We start from the raw sequence: 15,898 nt of genomic DNA on the forward strand, positions 1-15,898 counted from the left end.
GCACTAGGTGAAAAGGGATTAACACACAACGTAACATTTCTAACCAGAAGTCCGGCTGCTTTTCTTCCTAGGAGTAAAGGACACGGCCAAGGGAGAAGCACCACAGGAAATCTTTGTGATTCCAGAAAAACTGGACCGGGGGTGCAGGGGGACAAAAAAGTCACTGGGAGGGAATTCTCTTAAATTAGACACCATAAGCTCAGAGTGGTTTGTGAGAGTAAGGTTGAATTGGAGCTTTACCTTGAACCAAAAAAAAAAAGGGTGGGGGGGACAAAAGTTAACAGAAACTTAGTTACAACTGTAACCTTCTGCTTAGTCTTAGGGCCAAAAAAAGAATAAATTTGGTTGATGCTTCTCTAACTAGATTTTATAGTAGCACAGTATGACATTCATTCCTTCGATTGTGATTTGTTCAACGTGATCACAAACAGAATCTAGAATGCAAATCTAGATTGCAATGCAAATCTAGAATCTAGAATGCAAAACATTCTAAGCAAATCTAACTCTTTCATTGTGCCTGTGATGTCATGGGTCCTTAACTGGTTGGTTGTAGCCCCAGTCGAATCCTTCCTTGTAAACAGATTGGCCTATGCTCCAAGAAGTTCCCCAACACCATTTTCCTCCATCTCAGGAAATCTCGCAGGTTTTGCAAGATTTGCAATTTTATTTCACAATCATATTATATTATAAAAAGGGATTCTTACTCCTGGATGCACGTTAAAATTATCTGGGCAACTTTTAGAAAATACCAGAGCCTAGGCCCCAATCTCTGGAGATCTAATTGGCCCGGGTGGAAACTTGGCATGGGGCATCTTCTCCAAACTCCACAAGGGGGTTTCACATCAGACAATCAGAGAGCCTCACCCACACCTGTTCATGTGATATCAGTGTCCAATGGACAGAGATGTTTGGGGTAATATTGTAATAGGTGGGTCCATTTATGAATATTCTCACCTTGGAAACATTTTTTTGCCTCCTTTTGTATCCTAATTATTTCAGGGGCTCTGATAATAAATACCCAGATAAAACCCCACCCCACCTCTCCCCCATGCTCACCTTCCTGTATCAGGAGGCCCAGGTATATTGTTTCCAGGTGTTTCTCATCCACTGACACTTGGATCTCTGTATCTTCCACCAATCTGCAGCTGAGCCAGTACTTATGGTCAAAGAGGAGATGTTCCAGACATGCAGACACATAGCCTAAGAGGTCAAGTCAACATGAGTCCTGAACAGCATGATTTCTGCCACAAGCTGAGCACAGAAAAGGGTGAGGAAGCTCCTTTCTGAAGGTCCCTCCCAGACCTTCATCCCCAACCTGATCCCATTTAACTGAAATTAGAAGAGCATAGAGAGGTAGCTGGGAAATTTCTAGAGTGAATTGATTCTTCTCAGCATCTGTTGGGAAACACAAGTCATTTTTAAATGACATTTACTCCTTTCAACACATTATGGGTCTCCATAATGGATAATAAGATAACCAAACCTAACTACCTTCTTCTAATACATCCATAGAGGAATTTTGAGATTCTAATTTGAGCTCTGGGGGGTCCTGGTTCCCTCCCCTTAAAGTTATCCTGACTGAGGTTCAAATTCCTGTACCTCTCCTCTTACACTGTTGGTGGGAATGCAAGCTGGTGCAGCCATTCTGGAAAACAGTATGGAGGTTCCTCAAACGGTTGAAAATAGAGCTACCCTATGACCCACCAATTGCACTACTGGGTATTTATCCTGAAGATATAAATATAGTGATCCGAAGGGACAAATGCACCCCAATGTTCATAGCAGCAATATCCACAATAGCCAAACTATGGAAAGAGCCCAAATGTCCATCAACAGATGAAAGGATAAAGAAGATGTGGTGTGTATATATATATATGAATACTATGCAGTCATCAAAAATGAAATCTTGCCATTTGCAACCACATGGATAGAACTAGAGAGTATTATACTAAGTTAAATAAGTGAGTCAAAGAAAGACAATTATCATATGATCTCACTGATAGGAGGAATCTGAGAAACAAGACAGAGGATCATAGGGGAAGGGAGGGAAAAATGAAACAAGATGAAACCAGAGAGGGAGACAAACCATAAGAGATTATTAATCTCAGGAAACAAATTGAGGGTTGATGGAGGGGAGGGAGGTGGGAGAGATGGGGTACTTGGGTGATGGACATTGGGGAGGGTATGTGCTATGGTGAGTGCTGTGAATTGTTTAAGACTGATGAGTCACAGATCTGTACCCCTGAAACAAATAATACATTATATGTTGATTAAAAAAAAAATTCCCGAACCCCTAACGATGCAGTGGCTAGAGGGTTGTCTATGACCCACAAAGGAGTCAGGATTGGCTTTATCATCCCTTCTCTGATTCTTTCCATTATTCATGCCCAGCGTGTGCTCCCTTGTTAAAACCGAACTAGATACTAAGCAAATTGCAATTACGGATAGTATTTCAAGCATTCCTACGAATGTGAGTTATTTGTGTTAACATTTTGCTTCTTTTGAGACATCCTCTTTCTTAAGATGCAAAAACCTGTTTCTTTCCATTCTGACTGTTGTGATTAGGCCTTGTGTGTTTTCTATCATCATGCACACAAATTTCCTGAGGATCTTATTAAAATACAGATGCTGGTTCAGTAGGTCTGGGCTGGGGCCTGGGATTCTACTTTCCTAACAAACTCCATGCAATGCCAAAAGTGCTGGTCCATGGAGCACACTTTGAATTAAAGACGGGTCTCTAAATGATCACGGAAGGAGACACACAGTGTGGTGAGCAGGAAATCAATATGACTACGAGAGAAGTTCTACCTTTTAGCCAAGAGCCATCTTGACCCTCTACCCCATGCAGTCATTTTCTATAAAATCCTGCAATCTGAGTCCCATTTAGCAGATAACTCGCCCATCTCTTTCTTTGACTCTTGTCCAAAAACATAGGCTAAAGTATCCACAACTTTACTATTTTGAGCAGCTACTTTGATCTGACTCAAGACTGGTTCCTTTTTTTTTTTTTTAAACCATCAATCTGCCTTTCAGTTCATCCTTCAAATTTAGTGATCACCAAGAACAGTTTACCAATGGATTGACTGTTGAAGAAAGTAGTCTGTCCCTGAAAACAAAGTAATTTGAGAGTAATTTGAGAGTATCTAGCATTTGAGTATCTAGCATTACTCTCAAATGGTCTCAAATCTAACAAAATCTAGATTTGCTAGCATTTGAGAGTAATAGTTAATATTTGCTTTAGATTTAGTTCCAGGCAGTTTGTGATATTAAAATTTAACCATCTGTGTCAGGGCTCTACCTCTTTTAATTATCAGATCCAGACCAATTCCCTAATGTCAATCCCTCCTGATGGGTGGAACCAAGATGTAGGTTCTCTTCCACCTGCCTGCTCCATGTCATACCTAAGTTCAAGTAGGTGGAAAACTTCCAGATTTCCTCCATGGTCTTGAAGGTGATGAGGAATTGAGCCCTCTGGGACTGGATGCCCACCAGCCTGGCTGAGAGGTCCTGGGTAAAGAGAAGAGTGAGTCAGCCCGGGATGACCATATCCTGTTAACAAACTCAGACAAGTGCAAAATGCTTCGTATAAATTTCTTGATTGTAGCGCTGGAGTTTTCTTACACCACACACACACACACACACACACACACATGCACACACACAAAAACAAAAACAAAAAAAAATAGAAAAAGAAAAAAAAGGAAATAACCTAAAAGTCCATCAATAGGAGACTGGATAAAATGAATTCTGATTCACCCATGCAATAGAACATTATGATACTACGCAGCCGTAAAAGAGAGTGAGGAAATTCTTTGTGCTCTGAGGCAGCCTCCAAAATATCCCGCTACACAGAACAATAGCAGCAACAGAAGGAACCAGGATGCAGAACTGCGTGCAAAGAATTCTACCTTTCGTGTTTAAAAAAAAAAAAAAAAAAAAAAAGGAGGAGGATGGGGGAAGGTGAAGGATAAATAAGAGAAGGCACATTGGAAGCAGGTCTGACTGTGAATCTATGTCTAATGATTATTTTTATAAAGTTGACAAATGGAAAAAGCAAATTACACACACACAAAAAAAAATCATCCACAGTCCCTCCTCCAGGAGCTCATCTTGGTTAACACTTCAGTGTATTAACTTTGAATCCTTTTTCCTATGCATGATTCTATTTATATAAATAGAATCACATTCCATAAATTGCTTTGTAATCTTTGGAAATGAACCATCTCCCACATCATTAATCAATTTACAGTATTTGTAACAGTTACTCATGCCATTATTACATTAACAAAGTTCTTAGCATTTCCTTACGGTTAGATGATTGAGTTGTTTTCATTTTTTTTACCATCCTGAACCGTATGGTGATAAACATCCTAGAGCTAAATGTTTGTACGCATCTTTGAGGTCTTGACACAAGTAATTCTGAGATGTGCAGTTGGGAATGTAGATATTCACGTTTTCCATCCTAAAATGCCCTCTAGAAAGGCTGGGCTATGCCAATTTGCATGCTCCCCCTCTCCCTTTTTTTTTTTTTTTTTTAGTACCTGAGAAAATAGGCCTGACCTACTGTACAGACTTGGTTTTCCCCTAAAATCTTTCTCTGTTGCTTGTCCAAGCTTCTAGAGTTGACTATCATGAGTGATGGTCAGAACATCCTTCCTCCCCCAGGCCAGGTCCTGCCATCAAAGATCAACCCCTGGAACACTGTTGTGGGAGAACCCTGTGGAAAGAAGAAGAGGATAGAAAGAGAGGAAGGAAGAGAACCCATACGAGGCCCCAGGAGTCCCCAGATCCTGTTGATAAGGGAAGGGATTCTGGATAAATACTGATTTCCTAGAGATTCATCCATTCTTATGCACTCCACTCCTCTACCAACAATGCCTCATTTAACTCACAATAACCTATGCAAAGAGTACAATTACACTACTTAATCCATTCAAGATGCACTTTTACCACATTTAATCACTTCTGAAGTTAAAGATAAAGACATGTGACATACTTAACTGGCAGCATTTATTTCCCCTTCTTCGAGGTATAGAAAATATCGCTGCATTTTATAATGAAGCAGCATCTCAGATTTAATAGAAGATGGCATTATCCCTGTGTTTTAGTCAAGGAAGCCCAGGCACGGACAAGTTAAGCAGTTACCCCAGGTCACCTGTGCTTACCCCGTGGCCCCTGACAGGAGCCTAGATCCGGCTGACTCCAGGTCTCTGCTCCCTTGCACAAGCTGGCCCAGCTCAACCTTCAGCCCAGCAGATCACCTGACTCAATCCAACCCAGCCCTGGCCCACACCAAAAGTGACTCACCTGACTCAATCCAACCCAGCCCTGGCCCACACCAAAAGTGACTCAAATTTTTAAAAGAACTATGGTGCCAGTTAGCAGCTCATGCCCCCAACTTTCTGAATTCTGGAAATTAAAAAAAAAAAAAACGTACAATTTATAATTTCTCTGCTATTTAGGGAGAACATGCCACCACCCAGGCCAAGTGCCAAGCTCTCTACAGATACTGACTCACCGGCTCCTCCCAACAAACCAGTCTTTTTTTTTTTTTTAATGTGACAGATTAATAGAACATGTTTCCCTTTTTAATTTGTATCAAATTAATTCAGAGACTATAAAAATAACTAGAACATATTAGCTTATTACATGAAGTAATATTCTTTCTCTCCCACCTCTAGTTGCAACAACTTTTAACCATTTCTGACTTTGGTTTTCTTTGTAAGTCCCTCCTAGGGGACACCTGGGTGGCTCAGTCAGTTAAGTGTCTGCTTTCAGCTTAGGTCTTGATCCCAGGGTCCTGGGATCCAGCCCTATGTTGGGCTCCCTGCTCAGCAGAAAGTCTGATTCTCTCTCTCCCTCTTTCTGCTGCTCCTCCTGCTTGTGCTCTCCCTGTCAAATAAGTGGATAAGTTCTTAAAAAGAAAAAAAAAAAAAAAAGTTCCTCCTAAACTGTAAATAATTTGGTCACACCCTTCTTCCTTGGTTTAACAACTGAAGGTACTAGCTACCCACTATGAAAGAGGAAGGACTGGTTTATTTATTTTATTGCCTTTTTCTCCTCTCATTCTAAAATATATAGTTATTAATTTTTGATTGGCAATTTTGGTACCTCAGGGAAAAAAAGTATACTTAGTGGTTACCCGTGGTGAGGAAAGGGGATGGAAGGGGTTACTATTTAGTAGATATAGAGTTTCAGTTTGGGACGATGAAAAAGTTCTGGAATGAATAGTGGTGACAGGTACGTAACAATGTGAGTGCACTGATGCCATTGAAATGTACACAGAAAATAATTCACATTGAAAATTTACATTACATCTATCTTATCACAATGAAAAAAAAACAAAATTCGAATTTATCACATTTTTTAAGAGGTATACTTCATGAGGTAAATATCATAACCATTCTTGTCCAAGACAGGTGAGTCACTTGTAGAAGGTCAAAGAGCCATGAGTGGCAGATTTTAAACCGTTTTTTCTCTGACTCTGCAACCCCAGAGATTGCCCCCTTCTGAGTCGTGCCTATTCTTGCCAACCGCAAATGTGTAGATTTCATTCATTCTTTCCTTCCTTTAGCGGTTTTCTTGAGAGCCTACTCTGTTCCCGGCGCTGTCCTAGGTGCTGGCGAGCCTTGCCGCAGCCGGACACAAGGCAGCGTCAGCACCGCATGGGGCCACCCCAGCTCACCTGAAACAGGGCACGCACCTCCTGGTCCTCATTCTCCAGCGCCCAGAGCCGCCTCCTGGCCGCTTCCTGCAGGAGGCCATTTACACACCGCTGGGAGCGGCTCTTCACACTGAAGGAGAGCGTCAGATCTTAAACAGAAAAGACAGGAATGCCAATCAGGGCAGGCTAGAAATGCAACAAAAGGGAAAAAAGAATTAGGTGAACCCCAATGTTTCCCACACCTAAATCTTAAATTGGTGCCCTCATTAATTAGAGATTATAAGTAATCTTCACGATCTCCTGAGCACCTCCTTTAAAATGACCTCCAAGGGGGAAAAAAGAAAGAGGCTGAAGCCTGGGAATTTTCTGGAATCCCAGGAGTTGCTGTTGTTATTTCTGCTTTGAACAAGGTTTATTTCTAGGCTGCCTGGCACCAAGGTGACAGTGCCAACAAAAAGAGCTAGACATATACACCTTCCTGTGGATGATTTGTGAAAGTTTTGAACAAATATTAATTTATTTCTATATGTGGAAATCATTTATATGTCAAATCTATGATATGTAATAGATGGTCTATACTTTATGCATTATGTATACACCATACATTTTCTCTAAACTGTTTCTAATGATGAGTCCATTAATGTTTTCCAGGATAGTTGCTTAATGTACTAAAGTCTATGTTTAATTTCTTTGAAATGCACATTTATTCAACCAATACTATGAGCAAAAGCTGTCTTAGGTTCTGGGATACAGCAGGAAACAAAATTGACATGGTCCCTGTTCTCATGGAGCTCGTATTCTTTGCAAGTAACTGATTCTATGAACACAATACATTCAGATAGAGAAAAGTGCTAGGAAAGCAATGTAATCAGGTTAACAGTGTGATGCAGTGGTTGCAAGGGGCAGGGGTGCGCCTCGGACGGTGTTGTTGGAAAAGACAACCCTGAGGAGGTTCATCTTATAACTGCACTTTGCCACGTCTTCTTTAGACAATAAGTAGCAATCTTGTTAATTATCAAACACAATGAACCAAAAAGTCATTGGACTGGATAATCATGGAGGTCTCCTTTCAAGCCTTAACTTGCCAGGGACTTTGACAATCCTTGAGCCCATTAAAGACAGCCCTTTTCATGCTGGCCGGATAACACAAAGCAGCCTGGACTCCTATGTTTAAAGGCCCATTTTTAACCTAGAAGTTCTAAAAATGCTGTGGCTGCCATCCAGCTCCAATAGGACATCTGCAACTGACCTGGCATGGGTGCAAACTGCGGGCAGAAGTTTTCCACTCTGTTCCTTCCTGGCCTGTGTTCTAACTTCAACCAACCCTCCATCTTCAGCCGTCCCACCCAGCCCTCTGTCTGGTAGCCTCATGGATCAGCACACTGACCTCTAAGAGGAGGCGAAGCCAGGGAGGTGGAGTCACACAGACCTGGGCTCAAGGCTTGGCTCTGCCCTCCCTCGCTGTGCCGTGCTGAACAGTTAATTATCTCTCTACACTTGACTTTTCCCATTAGCAAAATGACTTGCCGAGTATCTATTTCACAGAGCTTTTAAGAGGCTTACAAAGGAGATTATGCATATAAAGCTTTTTGTTCAGTGCCTCCTACATAATAAATATTCAATTAACACATTAAGCGTTAGCTGTTGACTCTCACAAAATCCCCCACCCCAGCACTGCAGGGATTACTGTCCCTCTGCCCTCATCTTGTCACACCTGTAATCAACCCAGACTCCAATTGTGACTTTTCACCAAATCCATCTCTCCTGTCCTTCCACAGCCTGATCCAAACTCCCTTCTAGAATCTCTCACAATAGTCCCCAGTGAATGACAGCCTTCAGTGTGGATCTCCTTGCCCCGAATATGAATCCACAGATATGTCACTCAAAAGACCTGAATTTAAATAAGCAAACTGCCTTTGAGATCTCGACATGTAAGAGTTGCCACTCAGAGCCTCCCGTCTGGGCCCACTGTGGGATACAGTGGTCCCCTCAGCATGACCAGACAGGGAAATAAATCAAGCTCACTCCAGTGTTAGTATGAAATACACTTTGCCATTTTTTTTTAAGTCCTTCTGAATACCGGTGGTTTAATCATGCTAATGTATCTGATTGATTTTGTCCATGACTCTTCCGCATGAAGGTGAGATTGGAGGCTGGGGTAGAACATCCCCTTCTCACTCAGTGACCTTCCTGGAAACAGCATCACGGTGGAAAATGCTAAAAGACAGACAAGTTCAGCCCCTCATTTGTTCATTGGGCTTCATGCACTGATAAGGCAAAATGCTGACTGTACTGCTTTCTGGAAACAAAAGGCGGCAAGTCACCTTTTGTCAAGGACAGCCCAAGCTAACAGACAAAGAAGCAGACTGATATAAGAACAAGAAAGGGCAAGGTTTTTCTCATGGCCAGCCCAGCAGTTTGACTGAATTTGCAACTGGGGAAGGAAGGAACCTGGTATGACATGTACACACCATCTATTTACCTGGTCTCTGTCCTTTGAACCATTCTTAATGTAAATCTTTTTCACAAATCAATCATTTGTCTGCCTGAGAGAAGTACGTGTTTGGAGGGACAATGAAGCAAGGTGGCTATGAACAAGGACGGGGGCTTGAACCCGTGTCTCATCACAGACTGGCCGTGTTTGCGGCATTGGGGAGGTTGCCTTTCTCTCTGAGACTCTGGCACCTTTGACATGGGGCACTTGGGGGCACCTCTTAGACGTGTGCACGTGAGAATGAGAGTTGGTCATTTAGCACCTACTTGGCACACGACTTGCCCCCCAAAATGGCCCCTGTTACTGGAGGACAGATGCTGAGTTTTCCACAGGTTGATCCCCAGAGTTTCCGGCACAAAGTTCAACCCAGGCATAGAGCCCTCTGCTGCCAACTTCCTGCCAGTTCTGCTGAGGTCTCTAACCCAGAACCTTGTGAAAGACATGTCTTGAGAATAAGATTTCCTTCACGTTAATTTCAAAATCTTGTTCTGCTTCTGAAAGATTCATATAGGGGCTCTTCTGCTGGTCGCCTCTCACCCCACATATTCAACCCTTTATTCACTTACGCATTTATTCAACAAGGGATTTTCAAGAACCTGCTATGTACAAGGTACTGTATATAGACTACAAAGATGACCTGCAAATATTTACTCAACCCTTTGTGTATTTATTTACCAAACATTTTCTGAAAAAACAGCCATGTATAAATAACTCTTTAGGATACCATGTAGAATAAATATAGAAGTATCCCAAAAAAATTAACGCTGCCCTCTGGCACCTTAAAATTTAATTGCTGATATACTTTTTTTGTAGAGCAAATATGTATGGAGCTCCTGATACGGCCCAGATTGTGAAGGTCTTTGAGTGTTCACCTGAAAAGCTTTCATCTTGCAGGCAATGGAGAGCATTGGAAAGTTTGAAAGGAAGTGGATACCATGGTCAAGGTCGTGCCTACAAAGATGCATTTGGTGCTGGTGCCTAGAAAGGATAAAAGGAAGGGAGCCTGCAAATGAGAGAGATAAGGAAGGTACTGTGGTATTCTACATGGAAAATATGAAAAAAAAATGGGGCTTCTCTTCAGGAGCTTAGATACCTGGATTCATGTTCTGTGGCAGGCAACATCTTTCCTTGTCTTCAGATGAGGCTATAAACTCACTTGATATGGTTGGATCTTTGGAAGGAGTTTCTTTACCTGGAGGAGAGCAAATGAAAAAGCATTTGTGTGAGTGTAAGCAAGTTATAAGCATGGACTGCAAATCATTGTCAAGTGACCATTTTGTCTCCAGGGCAGGTGGCCTGGAAAAATTCTCCTTACTAGCACCCTTGCCTAATAATTATTCGGTACTCAACAGTCATGCCTCTCATCTCAATTCTTCAGTAGCCTGAGTATCCCTGTTTTATTTAAGGTAAATAAATAAAACAGATCCCTACCCACAGGTCAGACTGAGTATCACGGCTGAGGACTGAGGACACTGAAATGCTCAATATATGTTGAAGCTACAAGGTCATTAAAGATTTGACTGCAGCAAGGTTTAAGGTAATGGGTGGATAACGGAAGTGCTGGAGCAGAGCCAGGGAAGGTGGCATCATGAAGGAGATGGCAGGACATGCTTGTAATGGACTTGAAATGTATTGATGGCCCCCAGACTGTTTGCCCACTAGAGTCCTGTATGGGGCCTCTCCTCAGATCTCCAAAATGTTCCTGTCTTTGCCACTGTTGAACTGGAGCAAAAAGGGGAAGAAAGAAGATGCTTAGGGAGGAAGCACTTTTGACAGCAGAGAGTTGAAAAGAGAAGAGTGTACAGCTGTAAAGCATGAGGCAGTGGATATAAACGAATAAAGGGAAATTTCATAAGCACCACTATGAAATGTGGGCCTCCCTCGTGATATCCCCAAGATACAAGAGAACTCAAGTCTGTAACACATTACTTTTATTTACTCTTTTCCTTTGACCATGAGACTGTTCAAGGACTATACCAGAGTGGGGGGTCAGAATATTATAAGCACTGCCTGGGTCTGGAAAGAGGGATTGGGAATCTTGGTTCTACCACTGTTTGCAAGCCCCTCACTTCTCCCAGTTTCTTTGATTGTAAAATTGTGCTGGATCAGAGTCAAGCAGACCTACCCGTTTTGCATTGTGTACCTGTTCTTCTACTGATGCAGCCCAAGACGGATAAGGGGCCAGCCATCACACTTCATCCACTCACTGCTGATGAATGGTGACCCCAGATCCTCACACGGCTGCCAGGAGTCTGGGCCTCTGCTCCCTGCTCCAGGCCTACACAGCGAGATTTTTGACACCAAGTGTCACCCATTTTGACACCTAAGTGGAGGACCTTCCATTTCTTCATAGTGAGAGTGGTCAGCACTTTTTGGGGTGATGTATAGGGAGAATGAAATGGACTTGGGTTTGAATAGGCAGAAGGAAGGACCTGTCAACTCACAGCTTCTCGTCTTGTTAGGGGTTCAGTGTTGAAAGCAGCTTAGCAGGAAAGCTGAGAGTAATGAGCTCTCATTGAACTAGATCATTTTGTACTTCTGCCCCTAGGAACCAAAGGTAACTGGAGCACTGGCTTGGGAATCATGAGATAAGAGGTTGAGCACAAATCAGATTCTCCCATACATTAGTTAATGACCTTGGGCAAGACATTTCATCCATCCGTTTTCTGAGGTTTCACTTTTCCCACTCGCAAATGACAGATTGATCTGAGTTAGTGGTTCTCAACTCTGACTGCCTGTTTGAATCACTCAGATTGCTTTTTAAAAATAGCAGCGCCTGAGCCACATCTCCAGGAAGGCTGATTGACGTGGTCCATAGTGCAGCCCAGCCATAGAAATTCTTTTAAGTTCCCCAAACGATTCTAATTTGAGCCAGTGTTTGGAACGATACATCTAGACTGGTGCTTCTCAAACTTTCATGTGTGTATGAAAGGCCTGAGAGTATTGGTAAAATTTAGATTCTGCCTCAATAGGTTGAAAGCCTAAGGTCTGCGTGTCTAATGTGCTCCTGGAGTTGGGCGGGGGGCTTATGGGGTTGTCTACTGCTGGTCCCAGGATCACACTTGGAGTGGCCACCTGCCTCTCTACTCTGTGACAATTTGAAAAGTGATAAAGGGGCCAGAGGCCATCACAAACAACATTTTTCTTTTCTTTTCTTTTCTTTTCTTTTCTTTTTTTTTGTTTTGTTCTTTTTTGTTATTCTTTCTTTCTTTTCCCCACCCAGTGAATTTTCAAAGTTTGAATTTGAATTGCTCAACATCACTCAGAAATTGGGATATTTTACATAACCCAGATGCTTGGCTTGACTTTGAAAACAGGAAGATCTGTAGTTTGGGACCCTCAGTCTCATGTGGCCCCAGTCGGCTGGAGCCAAGCATTTGCTGTCCCTCTGCAGTCATTCGTTCTTCTCTGACCACCACATTCTGCACACCATCAAATTTACTCATTCCCATCCGGCCCCCTCGAGCTTTGAGAGAGCGTCCCATCGCAAGACTGCATGGAAAGAAACAACGGCTTAAGGATGGTGAATGCCCGCCCTGTAAGCCCACCTTGAAGAAGGACGTTCGTGACACCCTGCTTTGAGGGAGAGGGCAGGGCAGAAAGCTCTGAAAAGATGTGTGAGGTTTAGAGCAGAAAATGGCAGGTTTCACAGGCCATAATTTATAGACTGCATCAGAATTACCTAGGTGCTGGGTTTTAAAGAGTTGTCTGTCCAAGCCAACTGGTAGAAGAATAGAGAAGAGGGACGCCTGAATGGCTCAGTCAGTGAAGCATCTGCTTTGGGCTAAAGTCATGATCCCAAGGTCCTGGGATGGAGCCCCATATCGGGTTCTCTGCTCAGCAGGGAGCCTGCTTCTTCTTCTCGCTCTGCCCTTCCCCCTGCTCATGCATACACGCTCTCTCTCTGACAAATAAATAAATACGATCTTAAAAAGAAAAAAAGAAAAAGAAAAAGAAAGAAGAATATCTGCATGACTTGAAGTAACCAGCTCTTTCCTAAACCGGAATTTCCCATTTCCTAAATGGGAAAGCATTACCCCCCCCACACACACACACATACAAATAATAAATAAAATGAAGAACTTTTGTTGATCAAAAGATGCAAATAACAGAGCGAAAGGTAAGTGAGGGAGTCGAAGAAAATATAAAGAATGTATAGAATGTAAAGAACTCAAATCCAGAATATATGAAGAATTCTAAGCAGCTTTCAGAAACAGATAGGCAACCTGTTAGAAAAATGGACTAAAGGTGGGGTGCCTGGGTGGCTCAGTGGGTTAAGCCTCTGCCTTTGGCTCAGGTCATGATCTCAGGGTCCTGGGGTCAAGCCCCACAGCAGGGAGCCTGCTTCCCCCTTTCTTTCTCCCTGCCTCTCTGCCTACTTGTGATCTCTCTCTCTCTGTCAAATAAATAAGTAAAATCTTTAAAAAAAAAATTACAGTGGAACACCTCCACACAGACTGGCTAAAATAAAAAAGACTGATAGAACTCCCATCCTATATACAGCAAGTGTGAGACTAAGGCTTGAAGATATTTTGCTTGGGAGAAACTGACTTATCAGTTCAAGTTGGATATATGCATGCGGTAAGATCCAGAAATTCCATTCCTAGGCATATACTCAAAAGAATATGTATATGTGTTCACCAAAATGCATCTACTAAAATATTCACAGCAGCAATATGGATAATATGCAGAACCTGGCAACAGCCCAAATGTCCCTCTACACGAGAATGAGTAAGTAAGTGCCGGTCTATACCATTAAGTACAATAAATGAACGGCAACTCCAGGAAGCAGCAGAGATGGATATACTCACCTTGTGAAAATTCACTGAGCGGTACACATGTGATTTTGAGGGTAGTTTTGTATAAACGGTAAATTTTAATAGAAGAAAATTTTAGAAATATTCCTTGAGCTCTTCTCTACCTACTTCACCTCCGAATATCTAGGGGTAGATCTGAAGATGTGCATTTTCAATGAGCATTTTTGAGGATTTCTCTTGTCCTCTAAAGTGTGAGGATCTCTGGAGTAGAGAGAGCCTGTGTGCCAGCTGCCTGGGGACCCATGAGCCAGAGGGTGGCCGCTTGAGAGACAAGAAGGAATCTGGAAAATTTGGGTGAGCCACATAATATATGAAGAACAGCACAGGGATTCATACTTTACGGAGCTCTTTGGCACATGGACTATATTTCAACATGGAAGAATATGAAGACTTAGCTGGGCCTTAAAAAGGGACTAGAGACAAATCAAGGCAAAAAGCTATCATATAGAATACAGTATGTTTAAAAAGATGTATGATTTTTTTAATGACTGAAAGGAAAGAGACCAAGCAGGTCCATAGAGGCTACTGCTGGGTCATTTTTCATTATCTTTTTGTCTACTTTTGTCTACTTTCCAAATATTCTGTAGTAGACGCACATTTGTTTTCTAACACTGGAAGCAGGTAGAGAAGTGACTAAGGGCTAAGACGGCAATGACACAGTCCCAGACTCAACCTTGAGCTTCCTCATTAGCCAGATGAGCCCCGTAAACCCAGTCCATGGGGTTCAAGCAGGGCTGACTCCATTCTCAGCTCCAAAAGTGAGCACCGGACTAAGCATAAGCCAATCACGTTATGTTATCCCATGGCCACATAACCAAGGTGGAGCCGATGAGAACTAGTCCTCGGACCCACATCAGCACTCTGCAGAAGAGATTTCTTTCCATTGCAGCTGGAGCTGTGGCTATGACAGCTTGGTGGGGCCTACCCGCCCCGGTGAAGGTGTGCCTGAGGTTGAGGCCAAACCCAGTTAAAGTTTAGGAGTTTAGGAAAGCTACTTTCTGATAATATAATTTGGCTATCTTGATCTGACCATACCTAAAGCCAACAACCCCTGGACTTTTCATTTATGAATCAACAAGTTACTTTTGGTATAAGCTAGTTTCATTTTTGTTCTTATTATTATTATGGGTGATAAAAAGGTACTAATTAAAAAAAATTGACATTTAGTTAAAAACTGCCAAACTCCTTTCCAAAACTGCTATACCGTTTTGCATTCCCATCAGCAATGTAAGAGAGTTCTGGTTTCTGGTTACTCCATATCCCCCACCAACCTCTGAAAGTACCGGGCTTTTTAATTTTAGCCATTCTGTGGGTGTGTAGCTTTATCTCACAGTTTCAGTTGACATTTCCTTAATAAATAATGATATTGAGCATTTCTTTCATGTGCTTATTTACCATACATACATTTTTCTGAATGAAAGTGTCTTTACAAACATTTTGCTCCATTGCATTAGGTTATTTACCTCCTCATTATTGAGTTATAAGGGTGGGTTTTTTTAGATCTTATTTATTTATTTGCCAGAGAGAGAGAGAGAGAGCAGAAGGCCAAGCAGGCGGAGGGAGAAGGATACTCCCCACTGAGCGAGGAGCCCTATGTGGGACTCAATCCAAAGACCCTGGGATCATGACCTGAGCCAAAGGCAGATGCTTAACTGACTAAGACACCCAGGTGTCCCAGGGTGGTTTTTGTTTGTTTGTTTTTAGTGTTCTGGATACAAGTATCAGATGTGTGGTTTTCATGTATTATACCTGAGTCTGTGGCTTCCTTTTCATTTTCTTGGTAGATTTATATGGGGGGGGGGCAAAATTACTGGCACAGAGATCAGCAAGATAAGGGGGAATGAACTTTGCATACACAGAGACAGCAGAAGCCAGCCTGTACGTACCAGAGAGGTCAGGGATCATAGGACTAAAATTGATAAA

General features: G+C 42.3%; 1 protein-coding gene across 5 annotated transcripts in view; it reads right to left on the reverse strand.

Moving 5' to 3' along the window:
* SH3TC2 (SH3 domain and tetratricopeptide repeats 2) overlaps nucleotides 1-15,898 on the reverse strand; it is a 51,993-nt gene that overhangs the window by 31,413 nt on the left and 4,682 nt on the right. For 3 of the 5 annotated variants that reach the window (XM_032851489.1, XM_032851488.1, XM_032851492.1), the window contains exons 2-5: nucleotides 10,252-10,350; nucleotides 6,686-6,813; nucleotides 3,402-3,507; nucleotides 1,057-1,200 (exon numbers count right to left, since the gene is read on the reverse strand). In XM_032851489.1, the coding sequence (XP_032707380.1) occupies nucleotides 1,057-1,200; nucleotides 3,402-3,507; nucleotides 6,686-6,813; nucleotides 10,252-10,350 (477 nt within the window). Of the gene's footprint in view, nucleotides 1-1,056; nucleotides 1,201-3,401; nucleotides 3,508-6,685; nucleotides 6,814-10,251; nucleotides 10,351-15,898 lie in introns of those variants that run through there. The other 2 variants (XM_032851491.1, XM_032851493.1) reach the window with 2 other exon arrangements.

The sequence above is a fragment of the Lontra canadensis genome, unplaced genomic scaffold (assembly GCF_010015895.1).
Source record: "Lontra canadensis isolate GAN:19392208 unplaced genomic scaffold, GSC_riverotter_1.0 scaffold5, whole genome shotgun sequence".
Classification (NCBI taxonomy): Eukaryota; Metazoa; Chordata; class Mammalia; order Carnivora; family Mustelidae; genus Lontra; species Lontra canadensis.